Source organism: Hyperolius riggenbachi, chromosome 5 (assembly GCF_040937935.1).
Source record: "Hyperolius riggenbachi isolate aHypRig1 chromosome 5, aHypRig1.pri, whole genome shotgun sequence".
Lineage (NCBI taxonomy): Eukaryota > Metazoa > Chordata > Amphibia > Anura > Hyperoliidae > Hyperolius > Hyperolius riggenbachi.
This window is the reverse complement of record NC_090650.1, coordinates 404,575,956-404,594,507: the sequence shown is the minus strand read 5'-3', so window position 1 is coordinate 404,594,507 and position 18,552 is coordinate 404,575,956. Positions and strand designations below refer to the sequence as shown.

General features: G+C 42.9%; 1 protein-coding gene across 1 annotated transcript in view; it reads left to right on the top strand.

The window, feature by feature from the left end:
- Positions 1 to 18,552, top strand: part of CSMD3 (CUB and Sushi multiple domains 3) — a 1,539,978-nt gene that overhangs the window by 1,195,527 nt on the left and 325,899 nt on the right. Inside the window, exon 36 of the mRNA XM_068237930.1 lies at positions 17,432 to 17,635. Within this exon, the coding sequence (XP_068094031.1) occupies positions 17,432 to 17,635 (204 nt within the window). The remainder of the gene's footprint in view (positions 1 to 17,431; positions 17,636 to 18,552) is intronic.

Genomic DNA, 18,552 nt, shown 5'->3' with positions numbered 1-18,552 from the left:
GTTAAGCATTTCTGGGAACTCCTTCAAGACTGTTGGAAGACCATTTTAGGTGACTACCTCTTGAAGCTCATCAAGAGAATGCCAATAGTGTGCAAAGCAGTAATCAAAGCAAAAGGTGGCTACTTTGAAGAACATAGAAAATGACATATTTTCAGTTGTTTCACACTTTTTGGTTATGCACTATACTTCCACATGTGTTAATTCATAGTTCGGATGCCTTCAGTGTGAATCTACAATGTTCATAGTCATGAAAATAAAGGGAAAAAAAAGAAAACTCTTTGAATGAGAAGGTGTGTCCAAACTTTTGGTCTGTACTGTATATGTGTGTGTGTGTGTGTGTGTGTGTGTGTGTGTGTGTGTGTGTGTGTGTGTGTGTGTGTGTGTGTGTGTGTGTGTGTGTGTGTGTGTGTGTGTGTGTGTGTGTGTGTGTGTGTGTGTGTGTGTGTGTGTGTGTGTGTGTGTGTGTGTGTGTGTGTGTGTGTGTGTGTGTGTGTGTGTGTGTGTGTGTGTGTGTGTGTAATTTACAATGTGGTTTAAATGAGAAAACATTGATAGTTAAACATGTGGTTGTACTTAACATTATGAACCTGGTACTAAACAACTCAAACTACATATTTATCTCCATATCCCTGATATCTCCTTCACCACCATAGACAAAGTCTCCCCGTGCCTTTCTTCTAGATTACTGAAGCTTAACCTAGACAAAACTGAGCTCCTGATCTTTCCACCCCACACTGCTGCACCACCCCCAGATTTCCACCACACAAGCGATAACCCGACCATTCATCTTACCTCCCAGGCCCGTTACCTGGGCATCACGCTGGAATCTGCCCTTTCCTTAATCCTCCACATCCATAACATCTCCAGAGCCTGCAGTTTCCACCTACAAGATCCACCCCTTCCTGACCCTGGACACTACCAAGCTGCTCATCCATGGCTCATCATCTTTCACCTTGATTTCTGCAACTCCCTTCCATCTGGCCTTCCCTCAAACCACATTGCCCCCTTCAATCAGTTATGAATGTGGCTTCCAGACCCATCCATTCTTCTCACCGCTCAACATCCACATCTCTCCTCTGTAAATCCCTGTACTGGCTCCCTATCTGATACAGGATAAGTTTCAAGATTTTGTGCCTGGGCTATAAATCTGTGCACGAAACCTGCCTTACCTACATCTCTGAGCTTGTTCACAGGTATACACCAGGCTGCCCTTCTCTGTCCTACTTCGCCTAACTGCCCAATGCATTTCCCACTCCCATGCACATCTACAGGATTTCTAAAGAGCTACCCCACCCTCTGGAACTCCCTTCCACCATCCATCAGACTTGCCTCCTCCTTCAACACATTCAAGCAAGCCCTCATAACCCAATTTTTCAAGATGGCCTACCCACCCCCTACCACACAGTAACTCTCTGCTGAATACCTGTTCTTACAGTTCTTACAGCTCTACCTAGTGTGTCCATCTCCCTTCCCCTTAGATTGTAAGCCTTTGGCAGGGTTCTCCCTTTCCTAGTGTATACTACACTATTGTGTGCTCCTTTCCTATGACCACCTTGTATTTGAATTACCAGGTATACCTAACCAGCCCAACATTGTATGATCTTGTATTTTATACCCTGGCCTGTTTGCCTTGTATAACATTGTCCTATGTTGTATTGCCTTTTCACGTTATGTCTGTCATCCTTTGTATCCTTGTATGTATTTATTGTCCAGTGCTGCATAATATGTTGGTGCTTTATAAATAATAATAATAATAATAATAACAATAATAATAACTACACAAGAGAAAACTAAGATGCTCTTCTGTCTGCAAAACATACCAGCATATCCAGCATGTGGTGCCTCAAATGTAACATACTAGCAGACCTAAGCCCATTTAAAAACGGGCTCTAGATCTGTGATTCCCCACCTTGCACACACGTGCGGACGCGCACACTCGCCCGCCCTCCTGTCTGTGTGGGGCTGGGTAAGTGCTGCGCACATGCGCAGTACCATAAAGCTACACAGAGACAACTGTCCCTGCTGTACGCAGGGACAGTTGCCTATTGTTATATAGGATTAATTTATAATAATGCATATTATCTATAAGCATAACATTATTTGCACAATCTGAATTACAAATATGGATGTCTAAAAAATGTATAAAGTAAAACCCCCATTATCCAGCATCCACGGGGATTGTCTGATGCCCGATAAGTGTGGTTTCTGGTTGCTCGAGAGTCAATATTAAAAATGAGTCTAGTTAAAAATACTTAGTCTCGGTTCACGTTTGTTTAAAAATCGTACCCGTGGATCCATTTTGAGACCCGACCAAAACCGGTGTTAAAAAATGTTAAAAATAGGGGCAGTCTTCACCCACTTTCAAAGTGGATCCGTGGTCGATCTGGGGAACCAAGCTAAAAAACTAACCGACAGTCTGGATTTGCAGGGTATTCACGGACCCCGGATACATGAATGGGCAGTGAAACCTAATGCAAAAACGGACCCCCCTCTACACAAGCATCTTTGGACACAGAAATTGATCAATTTCCAGTGTCCGAGCCCTGTCTGTGGGTGGGGAGGCCACCATGCTGGAGGGGGTAGCAGGCAGGAAGGTGGGCAGCGGGCAAAGCGGGGGGAGGGGGTCGGGCCAGCTAGTTTCTGTTAAAATCATTTTAAAATCAATGTAGCAGCGAGTGGGGAACTTACTCACCTCCTTGCGTTCCACCGCTCGCTACGTCACTTCCTGCAATTCCGCCTCTATACTTCATTGGAAGTGAGTGAGTTCCCCACTCACTGCTAAATAGACTTTAAAAGAAACTAGCTGGAGGGGGAGCGGGGAAGGGGGTCTCAGATGAGGGAGGGGGGTCCAACCCCCCTCCCTGCCGCTTTGCCAGCTGCCCTCCTTCCTGCCTGCTACCTCCTCCAGCATGGTGCCCCCCCCCCCCCACCCACCCTGGATCCAGATTGGAAACATATGCTGCAACTTGGCAGCATTTTGAAAAATTGATCCGTTTGCATTCCAGGTTTTTAAACCCAGAGCACGGACCACGGACTCCGTTCTGCAAACGTGCCTAATGTGGACCGAACCTTACTGTACCCCACACTGTACACTTACCATAATCTCCTTATTAATGTTGAAATACAGTAACTAACAACAAATTAAAGTGAACCTCCGGACTAAAAAACTACTCAGCAGAACTGAAACGGCTTGGTGTTTCTTTAACAGTTTCACAGTATCAGAACTTTGTTTTTCTTACCAAAGCATCATTTTTAGCTGCATTTTTAACTAAGCTCCACCCATCAAAGTGGGTGCTGTGCAGAGCATGATGGGATTCCCTATGTTGTTATTCATGTTGCCTAGCAACTGGGAGAGGTGCTCAGGACACAGGACAGTTGGAACTGTGTTTCATGCTCCCTGTCACCTCCTTTCAACCAAAAAGATGGCTGCCATCATGAAATCAAACATTTGCCTGTTCTTTTAAAACAGTGTGGGTAAGAGATTATATTACCTATATATTTTAATTAACATAACTAATGTAACGTAATGACAGTATGTTTGTTTAGGCTGGAGCTACTCTTTAAGATAATGGACAGTCTTACCTTAATGTGACATAGGTCTATTACTGTGTAAAGAGGTGTAAAAGTAGATTTATGCATCCTGCAATGCCAGAAATTTTGTTTCTGGTTGCTTGAGACTTCTGGTTAACTGAGTTCTGGATAACAGGGGTTTTACTGTATATACACTTCCCTTAATGACTGTGTATGATAATTAATGTATTATGTATCTTATATAAATATAAGGAACAACTGGCTATTAAAAATTAAAATGTCTTACCTACTTACCCGTAAAAGTCAAATTTACTTGAAACCACCTGGGCGTTACGGACTAGCTCAGCTCATCCAGTAACGCCGCAGTGGATTGCTCAGGCCCTGGTGGGCCGATTTGCATAATTTTTTTTAAACACGCAGCTAGCACTTTGCTAGCTGCATGTCTTACCCGACAGCCACCGCTCGACCCCGATCCGCCACAAAAGAGGGCCCCCCCCGCAGACCCCTTGCGCAGCCTGGGCAATCACCGCCAGGCTGCGCTATGGGGTGGATTGGGACTCCCCCTGATGTCACGACGTTCATCGCCATGGCGACGGGGGAAGCCCTACAGGAAATCCCATTCAGAACGGGATTTCCTGATGGGTTTGATCGCCGGTGGTGATCGGAAGGGTGTATCACGAGGCTCTGTTGACGGAGACCGTTGTGCTGAGTGTAGCGACCCTTGCAGCTCGACACCCGGTATTCCTGGAATGATAACAGGAGGACCAAGGTATACAAGAGGCAGGAGTGCTCACTGGAACCGGAGATCAGGTAAACAGGCTGGAACCACGGCACTCCTCACTGGCTGAGTCTGGTAGTGCAAGGACTCAGAGACCAGTGTAGTAAACAGCAAGGCAGATCCTAGGACAAGCAGAAGTCGGCACCAGAGCGGGTAGTCATACAGGCAGGGTTCGGCAACAGAGCGGGTAGTCAGACAGGCAGAGGTCATCAACAAAGCGGGTAGTCGTACAGGCCGGGTTCAGTAACAGAGCAGGTAATCAGGCAAGCTGAGGTCAGGTTCCAGGAATCAGGCAAACAGGCAGACACTAGGTCACGACACGGGAACACAACACTAGCTGCAATACTACAACACTGAGTTGTTGCACTCTCCAGGCTTAAATAGGGCATTTTGGCACGCAACGCGCAACGCACAGCGAGCGCATGCACAAAGACACACGCATGCCGCGCAAACGCGCAGCACGCGCATGCACAAACGTGGTCACGCACGCATGCGCAATCACACGCACGCACACGCGCAGACGCATTGTCAGAACAAACATGCATAACAACCATCCCTGTGCACGCGCAAAACACAACGCCTACGTCACGCCTTCCGGCGCCAACGCCTGCGCCGCGCAACGCAACGCACACTGGAGAGCCCCGACAGGCCGCCCCGCCGGGACCCTCCAGGATGACTGCCAGCATCCGTACGTACCGACCGCCTCGCCTGGACAGGTAACTGACCGTGACATAGGGAGCAGGGAGGGGGGAATCATGTAGCTAGCGCTAGGCTAGCTACATGATAAAAAAAATTAGGTGAAAAAAACCACCCACCACAATGTGGCCACGGGGATTTAAAACGCCAGGGAGGTTAAAGAGAAACAGTGACCAAGAATTGAACTTCATCCCAATCAGTAGCTGATACCCCCTTTTACATGAGAAATCTATTCCTTTTCACATACGGATCATCAGAGGGCTCTGTGTGGGTGATATTGTGGTGAAACCCCTCCCATAGGAAACTATGAGGACCATGGTCCTGGCAGTTTCCTCTCTGTGAGCCTCACTTCAATGTGGGAAATAGCTGTTTACAGCTGTTTCCAACTGCCCAAAAAGCAAGCAGCAGCTACATCACCTGCCAGCAGTAAGAATGACACCATGTGATAAATGTCAGAATGTAAATCAGGGGGATTTAAAATATTTTACAAAGGGTAAACACTGACTAAATCATTTATACATAATTATTGTAAAAATGAAGCATTTTTTTTTAAATCACTTAAACCCTGCCCCTCATTGGCAAAAACAATATGGCCTGAAAAACTTTCCAAACAGGTTCGAGCCCTGTGACCACTCATACCTGTGTTACTATGGTCCCCAGTAGCTCAACACTGCCAGTCAGACAGGGTGAGACATTTCAATTTCTTATAGCTGAATGTATTTTATATGTACATAAGGTACAGAATAAATGCATTTTTTTTAATCACACTGGATGTGCTCTTTAAAATATCTTTGAAGTTAATTAATGATTACATTGCCAATTTGGTACAAATATATTAAACTTCAGCAAATATAATAGAAGCATGCTTTCTTTTATTTCACTTTAAAATGTTAAACATGATTGAAAAAAAAAACACTAAACTTTTTAATAATGTATGGAAAAAGACAAACAAGATGAGGACACCAGAGAGAACTGACTGGAAACCAGCAGGAATGAGAATGTGTAATTATATTGCTCAAATAAAATTACTTAAAATAAATATGTATTCACATCTATAGATTGAAGGCTCTTTTAAGGTGCACTTAGAGATAATATGCCAGGCTGATGCCACAAAATTTGAATTGATTGCATGATAACTGGAGAGTGCATGAGTTATGAAATAAGGATATCTTTGGCACATCAAAAGTGGAGGAAAAATTGATTTTCTCAGCTGGAGATGTGCATCCAACTTCCCAGCATACCATTCAGCTCTGGTCTTATGATAGGCACTTAAAAATATATGTGTAAATTAAGGCCTTTAGCAGACGCAGCATTTGTTATTATACATAAACATATTGGCATGGGGTAGAGCGAAACATGTTGGGAACTAATTATACCTTTGGTTTGTGGCTGATTAAAATATTTGTTTGCTGTATTTTCTGATTAATGTTTCTGATACTAAATAGTTATATAGGTCAATGTATTGGAAGAATCTTTCAGTTGATCTAAGATCATTTTAAATAAAAAAAAATGTAATAGTTTCATACAAATTTAAATTTGATATCATATGCTTAAAATAATCCTGAGATAAATTCATTATAAGTATTTATACTTTCCTGGGCTTCCTCCAGGCCTCCACAAATCATCCTCCAGGCCTCCACAAATCACCCGCTCTATTGCCGTCATCCTCGGCTGCTCAGTTCTCCTGCAGTAGTCCATGATCCAGCCCAGTCAGGCTCCACTGGGCAAGTGGGCATTAGAGATGGCCCGAACTGTTCGCTGGCGGACAGTATTCGGCAAACTTCCGCTGTTTGCACTTGTGGCGAACAACGAACATTTGGTGTGTTCATTTGATGATGTCATCATTGAGCTAAACTTTGACCCCTTACCTCACAGTCAGCAGACACATGGCAGCCAATCAGCAAACACCCCATCCTGGACCCCCCACCCCTTATTGAAAAGCAGCTGCGGTGGCCATATTGGATAAATTCTATGGGCTTGATTCACAAAACCGTGCTAACAGTTAGCATGCTGGTTAAAAGCCCATTATCACGCCTAAACTCAGTTTAGGCGTGATAAAACAAACTCGCGAGCAAAGTTTTGCACGTAAAGTTTTACGCACGTAAACGTTTACGCTCGCAAAGTTTACGCGCAAACACCATTAAACCCTATGCGATGTTTCGCAGGTTTTTCCCTCAAAGCGGTGCTAACCTACTTAATGCAATGCTTATCACGCCCAAAAGTCTTTAGGCATGCTAACTAGGTTAGCACCGCTTTGTGAATCAAGCCCTATGACTGCAGTGATAGTGAGAGCAGGGTCAAACTTGCTGCATATAGGTAGGGAAAGCATAGGCTAGGCCTGTGTTCTTGTTCCTCACTGACTACTTGCTGAAAGCACCCCAAATAGCCCTTTTGAGGGCTAGTACATTGGCCTCCTGGCTTTTTTTTTGTGTTGACACTCCACAGCCCACTAACACCCAGAGCTGTGCACACTACATCTATTGTGGCCACATTATGTTGTAGGCACATTACCACTCCAGTGCATTATTTGTAGAAATGTAATGTGATTTCTGCCCTTTAGCGATTAAACTACAACTGTGTCAACGCCATAATTTTTGGTGGGACTTTTTGGCATGGATTCCCCTCCGGCATGCCACAGTCCAGGCGTTAGGCCCCTTAAAATTACTTTTCCATCACTTTTGTGGCCAGAAACAGTCTTTGTAGGTTTTTAAATTCGCCTGCCCATTGAAGTCAGTGGAAATTCGTGGTAGCTGTTCACGAACCCAAAATTTGATGCTCACAACATCTCTACTGGGCATGTGTGGTCCTGGGCCACAAGTGCCCCTGATCACAATCCTGTAGTTAGGAGCATTCTGTGCAAGCACAGTCAGTCTTAGTGGCCAGGACAGTGCATGCACATTGGAGTTAAACATAGCCCACTCAGGGTCTTTACTGGGCCAGCCAGGGAGAAACAAAGTGGCCCAGAGGGACAGTCAGGAAGCCCTAGGTACATTTAAATGCTCATGTACAGTTTATCTCAGGTACACTTTAATGAGACAGTTTTTCTTAGAGCCACATGGATAAAAACATAGACTAATATAGATCAGTACATAAAAATATCCAAAATTGTTATAGAAAATATGCCATAAAAAACATAAATCAGAACTGCAATTGTTTGTGCTGTTTCCAAGCATCCTGATTCCTGAAGCACAAATATTTCTCCTAAGAAATCTCACTGTGCCCTAATATATTTTGTCCCTAGTTTTTTTCACCTTATCAGTAGGGTTGTATGTAGAGATGGCCTGAACGCTTTGGCGGAAAGCACTATTTGGCGAAGATCAGGTATTCGTGCTCGTCGTGAGCGTCGAGCACATGACGATATTGGACCTGCCCCATACGTCATCATTGGGCTAAACTCAGTCAGCAGGCACATGGCAGCCAATCAGCCTGCACTCCCTTACGTACCCAATGCCCCCTATAAAAATGCTGCTGCGCCTGTCATGTTCCAGTTTGTCCTCGACTGGATTAGTGAGTAAGGGACAGAGCTTGCTGGAGATATGGAAAGCATTAGCTAGGCCTGTTTATTTCGATCCTCAAGTCGCTGACTTGCTGTGAAAACAACCCAAACAGCCCTTCTGAGGGCCATTTGCAAACCCAAAATTTGATTCTCGTGGCATCTCTAGTTGATTGTAATCAAAATTATGAGTAGCACTTCCAGGCTGTGGGAGGGGGGTTAACTGACCCATGCTGCCGCCTATAACCAATGCTCTCCATTCGTATTTAACGTCACTCTCATGCTTCCTCCTTTAACCCGGGTGAACAAAGTATTAGAGTGACATGGAACGCAACATTGAACCCCAGTGGAGCACTGCCACTATTGGTGGTGGCATGGGAAAGTTAACACCCCTCTCCCACGGCCTGTAAGTGCTACTCGTAATTTCAATTCCAAGCAACCCTACTTATCAATAAAGCATTCAGTAAAGGAAAAACTTCACAAATACAATTTGGGTAAGTGCCCTAGTGTGAATAAAATTGGATTAAAAACAAGAAAAAATTAAAAAAAATGAGGTGGCTTACCTCAATAACGAGATATTTGTATAAACAAAGAAATATTTATTTAGCACAGGCAATACGTTTCACGGGTCTAAGCCCGCTTCCTCAGGCCAATAACAGTGCCAATTGCAAATAGCCGATCAGCAAAGGGAGCCTCACAAAACTTCTCCCACAATAACAATGTTCTGTTTCCCTCGTATTGCTTAGTACTTTTTCACTTGCTAGGTTCCGAATATTTTAAAGATAAAACTGGAAAATACCTATGGAAAAATACAGGACAAAAACTTATGTTCAATCTTTTTTTTATTGAATTTTAAAGATGAGAACAAAGAAGGGAAGTTGTCTGAGCACAGACAATTATCCCAGCGGGTAAGAACAAAACAGTCATAACCATATCTATGTACAGAATAGACAATAAAATAGGAAATAGAGGCTAGATAATAAGATATTCTGATACAGCAGCTTTATCAATCTAGGCATATACAGCTTCAGCTTGTAAATATGCAACTGATCAATAACAATCACAGATGGCTGACTATATGCAGTCTACTGCCCTGGATTAATAGCTTTACAGCTTACCATCTCTATAAAACATCTTATCATAGAAATGTCTTATATTATAAGAACGTGTAGTCCATTACTGGATTGAGAATAAAAGAAATAGCTAGTCTGAAATGACCAAAGGTGTTTGTGTGCGCGTACACGCACACACACGCACACGCACGCACGCACGCACGCACGCACACACACACACACACACACACACACACACACACACACACACACATACACACACACACACACCACACACACACACACACACATACACACACACACACACACACACACACCACACACACACACATACACACACACACACACACACACACACACACACACACACACACACACACACACACACACACACACATACACACACACACACACACACCACACACACACACACACACACACACATACACACACACACACACACACACACACCACACACACACACACACCACACACACACACACATGCACACACACACACACCCGAAGGGTTTAGGACTGTTTCTTTGTCAATGTCAAAATTGATGCTTATAGGTAGAAGGGGATGTTACATTTTTATTAACTAAAGATCCTAATGGTCTTTGAGTAGCGATGATCATAAACTGCTATTTACAATTACGCAAAAGTTTGCACACATTTTCGCAAATAAGGCCATATGTAGTTATGATTTAGACATTTAATTGATTGTGTGTAATCCATTTGTAATTTTGCGTAATTTTTGCATAATTTTGTGCTGATTTTAGCAGTTACGGGCAAAGCCCCCATATATGCAAATGTCACCAAAACTGCTATGTATGTTAAGGATTCTGCGATCCAGAAATTGGATTAGAAAGGGTTAAATACTTGGCTATGTTTAGAACAGAGGACAGTTGTGCATTTTTTTTTCGAAACGTAACAGGCTGATAATGTCCAGACCCTTGCCATTTCTACTTCTAGGTCTTTGCTGGTGAAATGGCCGGAATTGTTAAAGAGACAATGAAGCAAAAAAAAATTATGATATAATGAATTGGTTGTGTAGTACAGCTAAGAAATAAAGCATTAGGAGCAGAGACATAGGTCTAATATTTGTTTCCAGTACAGGAAGAGTTAAGAAACTCTATTTGTTATCTATGCAAATAGCCATTGAGCTCTGCGACTTTGAAAGTGGTGGAGAGCTCTGACTTCTGATTAGGTTATCTCAGCTGTATTGCATTTTTCTTTTGCAGTAAACAGTTCAGGACAGGTCAAAAGTTCACTGCCTGTTCTGCAAAAATTTTTAGAATGCTGAGTAATGTGTAAACTGCAAGTATTAGAGAATGATGCAATGTTATAAAAAAGCTGTATAACTGAAAATAAAAATATGAGAATATTTTTTTTGCTACTAATGGTCTAGTAATTACCCCTACTACACAACTAATTCATGATATCATAATTTTTTTTTGCTTCAGTGTCTCTTTAAGACAGTCTTTAATATGGCTAGTATATATACTGGCCAAATTATATCCCTTGATGATTTGTATGTTTAGTCTTCAATGGGTTTTGACTGTTGTAGATGAGACAATGTTATTCTGGGACATTTGCCTCCCCAGGTGGAGACTGATAAGGCTAGATGCTAGATCTTTTGTTGTAAAAAAATGTCTAGAAATTCCTCTCATTCAAAGAGTTGAAATTTGGCACAGTTTAGTCATTTTGAAGGAGCTTAGACTTTGCATTAATGCTTAAATCTAGTTCTTCAATTTAATTTGATAGAGATTGTAGTTTGCCTTTGGCTAAACTAGAAAGGAATTTGCTTTGTTGCCATGTTTACTGTATGTCACAATAACACTCGAGATTGGCCAAACTATTCGCCCAGTGAATTTTTTGTGGCAAATAAGAGGTGTTTGTGTTCGCCCCCTCAGGCGAATACATGGCGTGTTCGACCCGCCCCTTATACATCATCATTGAGCTTAACTTTGACCCCTAACCTCACTGTCAGCAGACACATGGCAGCCGAAAAATCTATCCTTCTCACCTGGACCACCCCCACCTAGCAGAAAGCTAGCACAGAAGCCATTTTGCAGTCTGTGTTTGGCTTTTGTGCTAGGCACAAAAGCCCAGATGAGGGACAGTGTCTTGTGACAGGGAGAGAGTTAGGTATGCCAGTGTTCTGTGTCCTCAGTACAGATTCTTGCTGCTACCACATTTTCCTAAATAGCTAAGCCCATCTTAGGTCTGATACAGGGTTTATTCACTTTGTAGGACGAGATCCCCGCACTTTGGTCCAATAAGCTCAGCTGCCTGTCAAGTGACAGGCAGCCTATTGGGCCAATCAAAGTATGGGGATCTCATCCTACAAAGTCACTGGACCTGACAGGGTCCAGAGTGGGCCAATTGGAGCGGCCGTTAGTTTTGGGAGGAGCGCAAGTAAGTTAGTAGTGCATGCTACAGCAGTAGCGCGCCTGCTTTGAACATTTTATTTGCACTGTCACACTAAGCTGTGCTGCTTGCGCAGTGTTGCTTAGTGAATCAACCCCTACTGATCTGTATGTGAGCCAGATGCAGCCATCAAAAGAGCCACATCTGACTCCCGAGCCATAGGTTTCCTACCCCTGTTTTAGAATTTGCCTGTCCATTGAAATCTATGGAGATTCACCAGATTTGCCTGTACGCAAACTTTTGTGGAAATTCGCGTTTGCTATTCGCGACTCTTAAATTTGATGTTCGGCCCATCACTAAATAAGACCTGATGCCAGCATATTTTTGTTAAACCAGTGGTCAGATAAGTGCTTTAGTATTCCTTCTATAGGTCATTTTTTAAACCAAGGAGCAAACATTCATATAGCTGTCTCTGATTCCTAGAATACTGTTGGGACAAGTACAGAATTTTTTTAGCTATTTTTTTTCTTTGACTATTAATATTAGAAACATGCACAAACATAGAGTCTGTGCATTAGAAGGGAACCTGAAGCGAGCAGTATATGGAGGTTGCCATATTTACTTCCTTTTAAACAATACCAGTTGCCTGGCAGCCCAGCTGTTCTATTTGGCTGAAGTAGTGTCTGAATAGTGTCTGAATCACACCAATAGCAAGCATGCTGCTAATCTTGTCAGATATGTCAGAAATGTTAGAAACACTTGATCTGCTGCTTGCTTGTTCAGCATCTATGGCTAAAAGTATTAGATTCTGATGATCAGCAGGATAGCCAGGTAACTGGTATTGCATAAAGTGAACCAGAGACGAAGCACCGTCATGTATTTTACCATATATTTTAGTGGGAACATTAGAGAAAACACCTACCCTACTCTCTGTTTCATTCTTCACTGCTTATCATTATAGCTGAGTCATTATAGCAGAGCCAGAAGGGGGCAGGCTTGGGCTTGAAAAGACATCAGAGAAGACAGACTCAGCTATAATGATTCCTGAGTAAAGCCAGACTGAATGCTCAGTTGGGGATTTTATCAGGGCTGATAACAAGCAGGCTGAGCAGTGAAGTATGAAACCAAGAGCAGGGTAGGTGTTTTCTCTAATGTTCCCACTGATATATATGGTAAAATACATGAGGGTGCTTTGTCTCTGGTTCACTTTAGAAGGAAATAAATATGGCAGGCTCCATATACCTCTCACTTCAAGTTCCCTTTAAAGAAGAACTTTTAAGGGACCACTACAGCGGCGTAAAAGAAAGCAGGTAAAACCTGAAAAACTAGACTGGTCCATCTCCTCATGGGGCATGGACGAGTCCAAAACCTGTCAGTTCTGTCACATTTTAACTGCTTACTTGTTTGCTGCAGTGGTCCTTTAGTTTTCCAAACCTGCATTATACATTTAGTGCATTTTTTAATGTAATGATGTCTTTTCAGTGACCATTTCACAGACATGTGCAAAAGTGTGTTGTGTGTTGTGTGTGTGTGTATGTGTGTGTGTGTGTTGTGTGTGTTTAAAAATAGAAGGTTTAATTTTCCAAAGACTACACTATTCCAAGAGCCTTCTGCCTCTACTCTGATTCACGGTTATTCTTTTGGGAAAACTCATTCAAAGGCCTTTTGACTTTTCTTTGAGGCCTGCATCATTTTTTGAAAAGGGTACCACATCAAGAGTCTTCTAACTCTGTTCTGAGACCATGATAATTTATTGTTGAGAGGACCTCTTCAAGACCCTTCTGTCTCTGCTTTGAAACCTGAATAATTGTATTATCATTTTTATTTTTTGAAAAGGGAATGACCACTCCAAGAGCTTTGTACATTTACTAGGAAAAAAAACAACAATTTTATCAACTGCAAAATTGCTATTAATGAAATATAATTTTTCCTCCCAGGAGAAGCAGGCTAATGCGTTCCTAATACTGTTTGCTAGACTAACACTAATCGAGTTTCATTCAAAAAGAACAAAGCCTTTTCATTTGACTAATATTCTTTTAAAAATGTTTTTTTTTTCAAGTTGTATACAAAGAAACAGATCTAGAAAAGAAATATAGAGCACTGACAACATGCAAAGGGCACATCGCTAATTTGGGCGCCAGAGAAAGCCACAAGCACAATATTGGTAAATTATTGATATTCTAATATGAATCAGTGGGTAGTCCTGATTAATATTATCTTTTACCAATATTTTACTATGGCCTAACCTAAACTTTCTCTCACACAAGTCCTCCATCTCATGATGCCTAACATTAACCAGCCCTCCCAGCCGATACTCAACTCTAACTGACCCCTCCCCAGCCCATGCCTTACCCTAATCCACCCCTACCACTGATGCCTAACCCTAACTGCCCCTGCCCCTGCCCCGTGTGACATGGCTGTCCCCTCCTGAGCCACAGAGGTGATCGTGTGACATGGCTGTCCCCTCCTGAGCCACAGAGGTGATCGGCTATCATAGGCTGAAGCCTATGACAGCTGATCACAGGGATTGGCCGGCAGGGGGAGGGAGGGAGGGGGGTATACAACAGAAAAAAAAACACACACACACTTTTTATTAAAAAACAAAACAAAAAACAAACACAAATAAACAAACAAACACTGGGGAGGGAGGGGGGGCGATGAGACCCCACCAACAGAGAGCTCTGTTGGTGGGGAGAAAAGGGGGGAGGAATCATCTGTGTGCTGTGTTTTGCGGTCCTGCAGCTTGACCTTAAAGCTGCAGTGGCCAATTTAATGAAAATGTGCCTGGTCTTTAGGGGGGTTTAACACAGCAGTCCTCAAGAGGTTAAAAGGGAATCTGACACTTTATTTGCTGTATAAAATATTGCTTTGTTAAGCTCTGTATTTTATTGGGTCTAAAGCTATTGGCATACAAATACAGATTATTAAAAGGCATCAGAATACCAATTCAAGGGTACTACATGCTTCCATATTGTCATACATTGAGATGCCAACAACCCAATAAAATATAACAGATAAACCTATAAAATAGTTTTAATCATTTTTATAGAAGGCATTAATGGATGAAATGATTACTTTTTTCATTTGTTTGTCTTTGGGACTGTTCTGTCCCTGAGGCTGCATAATACAGTTTCATTCACTTTAATATTTATACAGCAATAATTTGAGTTAATAACACATGCATGGCAGATGCAGTTTAATTAATACAAACAAAATCGGAGCCACATTAATTGGAGCAAAATGATTCCTAATAGAATAGTGTTCCTAATAGAAAAATGCTAGTTGGTCAAAATGTGTCAGCCTGCTGAAATCATGTGATCAGAAAGTTGGACAAAAAGAGTAATAAGGACTCTTGATGAGAAATGGCCTGAACTATTCGCCGCTGAATGGTTCCCGGCGAGCCTCCGGGGTTCGCGATCGTGAAGAACCGCAAACTTTACCGGAAGTTGGATTCGCCCCCATAGTGCATCAAAGTTGACCCTCTACATCCCAGTCAGCAGGCACATTGTAGCCAATCAGGCTACACTCCCTCCTGGAGCCACCACCCCCTCTTATAAAAGGCAGGCAGCGTCAGCCATCTTACTCACTCGTGTGCCTGCAGTAATTAGAGAAGGGAAAGCTGTGCTGCAAACTCTCATAGGGAAAGCTTAGTTTGGCTCTTGTAGGCTTCTTAGCTTGTTCCTTGCTGATTCTTATTGCTAAAAAAGCACCCCACAACAGCTCTTTTGAGAGCTAATCTTGTTCTTGTGATCTATTTTTTCTTGTGTGTGGCCCACTGACACTTGTGTTGCATAGACAGCCTTGATAATTCCTACTGTGTGTGCCACTGCCAGGCCCAGCACATTCAGGGACTACCTGTGCGTGTGACAGGTGCACATTGTAATACCCATCACTGCATATACCTTACTGTTGTTCACTTCAGTGCACCCACCTACCTACAGGAGTGCACAGACCACCGATGCCTGATCTGCAAAGCACGGTCAGGGCAGGTACATTACTTTTACATCAAATGGGTCCTTACTTGGATGTGCGGTGGTGGTAGCCAGTTCTCAGGCTCCCACTCCGTTACCAGAATCGAACCCTGATTCCCTGACCATTACCCGTGGTCACTCACAATGGCAGTCCATAACAGATTCTCGTTGCAGGTACTGAACAGCCAGCAGAAAAAGTATTTAAAAAAAATAGATGTAAGCTTTAACAATGGTAGAGAAAGAACCATCGAAAGTTGATAAGGCAGTCAGACATTACCTGATATCACTGAGGAAGAGCAAACTCGCCATGGTGCGCACCAGTCCGTCACAACACAAACAGCTGTTTGCGGTGTGTTACACAGTGAGTTTGGTGTGTCAGTGTGAAGCAGTACTCTAATTACACTCCCTGATCCATGTATACACATGCAAGATGTTTTAAAGCACTTTAGGCCTGCAATTTAGCCTTCAATGGGATTTCTGCCCTTAAAACGCTGCTTTGCGTCTAATCCAGATGTTTCCCCGGGACTTTTGGCATGCATCCCACTCCGCCATGCCCCGCTCCAGGTGTTAGACACCTTGAAACATCTTTTCCATCACTTTTGTGGCCAGCATAAGTTCGCCTCCCCATTGAAGTCTATTGCGGTTCGCAAAAGTTTGTGCGAATCGAACGTTTGGCGAAGGCTCGCAAATATGGTTGTGACCTGGGGACTGAGTCTACTATAGCCAGAGGTTTACTATAAAAAATTATGCTAAAACTTTACTCCTCCTGTGCTTGATGCTTACCCCCCCTAACCACCATGGCTCCATTATACCTAGCTTTTACTTCCCTAGCATTATAAACGAACCTGACTCATCCTAAATAAAAAAAAATAGCTACTATCGGTAAGGAAGAGTCAGGCTCTTCCAGTAATTTCAATTACTCTCCTGCGGTCTCACTGACGTACGGTTCCCTCGCCGACACCTTGCGGCTTCCCTGCATGCGTATTCCCATCTTCTTTGTGGAGATTCCTGGTGGTAATGTCCTCTTCTTCCGTGATCTTCCTCTTCCTCCTGTCCCTCTGCAATCATGTTCTCTGGCGTGTCCCTCTGATAAAGCTGCGTGTGCCCCCTGGTGTCAGTTATTCGCAATGTCAGCACATCAGGTGGCAAATTTAATTTTTTTTTGTATTGGATTCAATACAAACCTCTGTATTGGATCAAATATAAAAAAAAAAATCTAAGTGTAATAAAAAAAAAAAAAAAAAAACTATGGGCAGTAAATAATAAAGTACAATTAAAAAAGTGTTGTTTTTTTTTTATATTGTACGCATGCTTGATGACAGCTTGCAAGGCTGCAACTTGCAAGCGGTCTGCAAAAATGATTACAATATAAAGAAACAGATACAAGAAAAATATACATGAGACTTGAATGAATATGCATGTCATTTACAGCTCCTATTTGTAACTTTACTCGATCACTACATATTGCAAGTTGCAGTGATTGGCTCTGTAATATCTCCTGCCTGTTTGCTTTACAGCGGTCCCCAGGACAAGTGCGACTCAGTGCAGTTCTGTGCCAGAACCGCGTTTCGGCAAAAGGATCGGAAATGAGTTTGCCGTTGGATCTGTGGTTTTCTTTGAGTGTAATCCGGGCTACATTCTGCAGGGATCTGTCTCCATTCGCTGTGATGCCGTGCCCAATGCCCTTGCTCAGTGGAATGACACTTTGCCAACATGTGTTGGTGAGTATGAAAGAGCTTCTGGCTCGAAAGAAACGTATCATGATCTACAGCTTACTGTTAATTAATGTGAAATGATTTCCTTTACCAATACAAAAGTAACATTTTTACGAAATCCCCTTTTCACCCTCTCTTTTTTCAGCTTTCCCTCACTCCGTCACCTCAATCAGACCTCAGACAAACTATTATATTTCAGTCTCTACATATACCTGGGACTTCACAGGTTGAAGGCTTACTGTTGAGGTTCTGCACAGTGGCTGCTCCAACTACAACTTTATGGGGGGGGGGGGGGTAAGGCACAAATGGTCCATAATGGCTGTCTGGTGGGGCCCATTTGGGTGATCAAAATCGATGCAGGGAGAGAAACACTGTGTGCATGTGTAATTCCTTATCTTAGTAGCTAAGCATTGCTAAAGACAAGAGCTTGTATTTTACAGTCAGGATGGTTTGAATCAGGATTGTCATCCTGATTCAAAACTTCCTGACTGTAAAAATACAAGCTCTAGTTTATTGGCTAATTTAAAAGAAAATCAGTATGCTTTCAGCTAATGAGCCTTCTTCAGACTCTCTTCCTGTTTTTTTTTCAGATATAAGTGTCATCCACATACATTAATTGCAAGGGATCTTGCAAGGATTGTGAGGTATTCATGGCAAATAGATAAGACCCTTGGTTACTTAATGCCTACATAGACTCAGGCAGACATGGAGAGGTTTTTTTACAGACCCTATCCTGTTCACTGTACTCTGCTGGAGCCTGTAAACAGTTAATTGTATGTTACTGAACAGGAAGGGGGGGGGGCACTCAAGTGGGGCAGTGATTCCCAGGCGGGGGCAGTGCCCCAGAGTGCCCCAGTGTAGCACCGCCCATGGTTCTGCATTACTTTGTACTGCACCAGGCAGTATAATAAAGGCCAGATTTA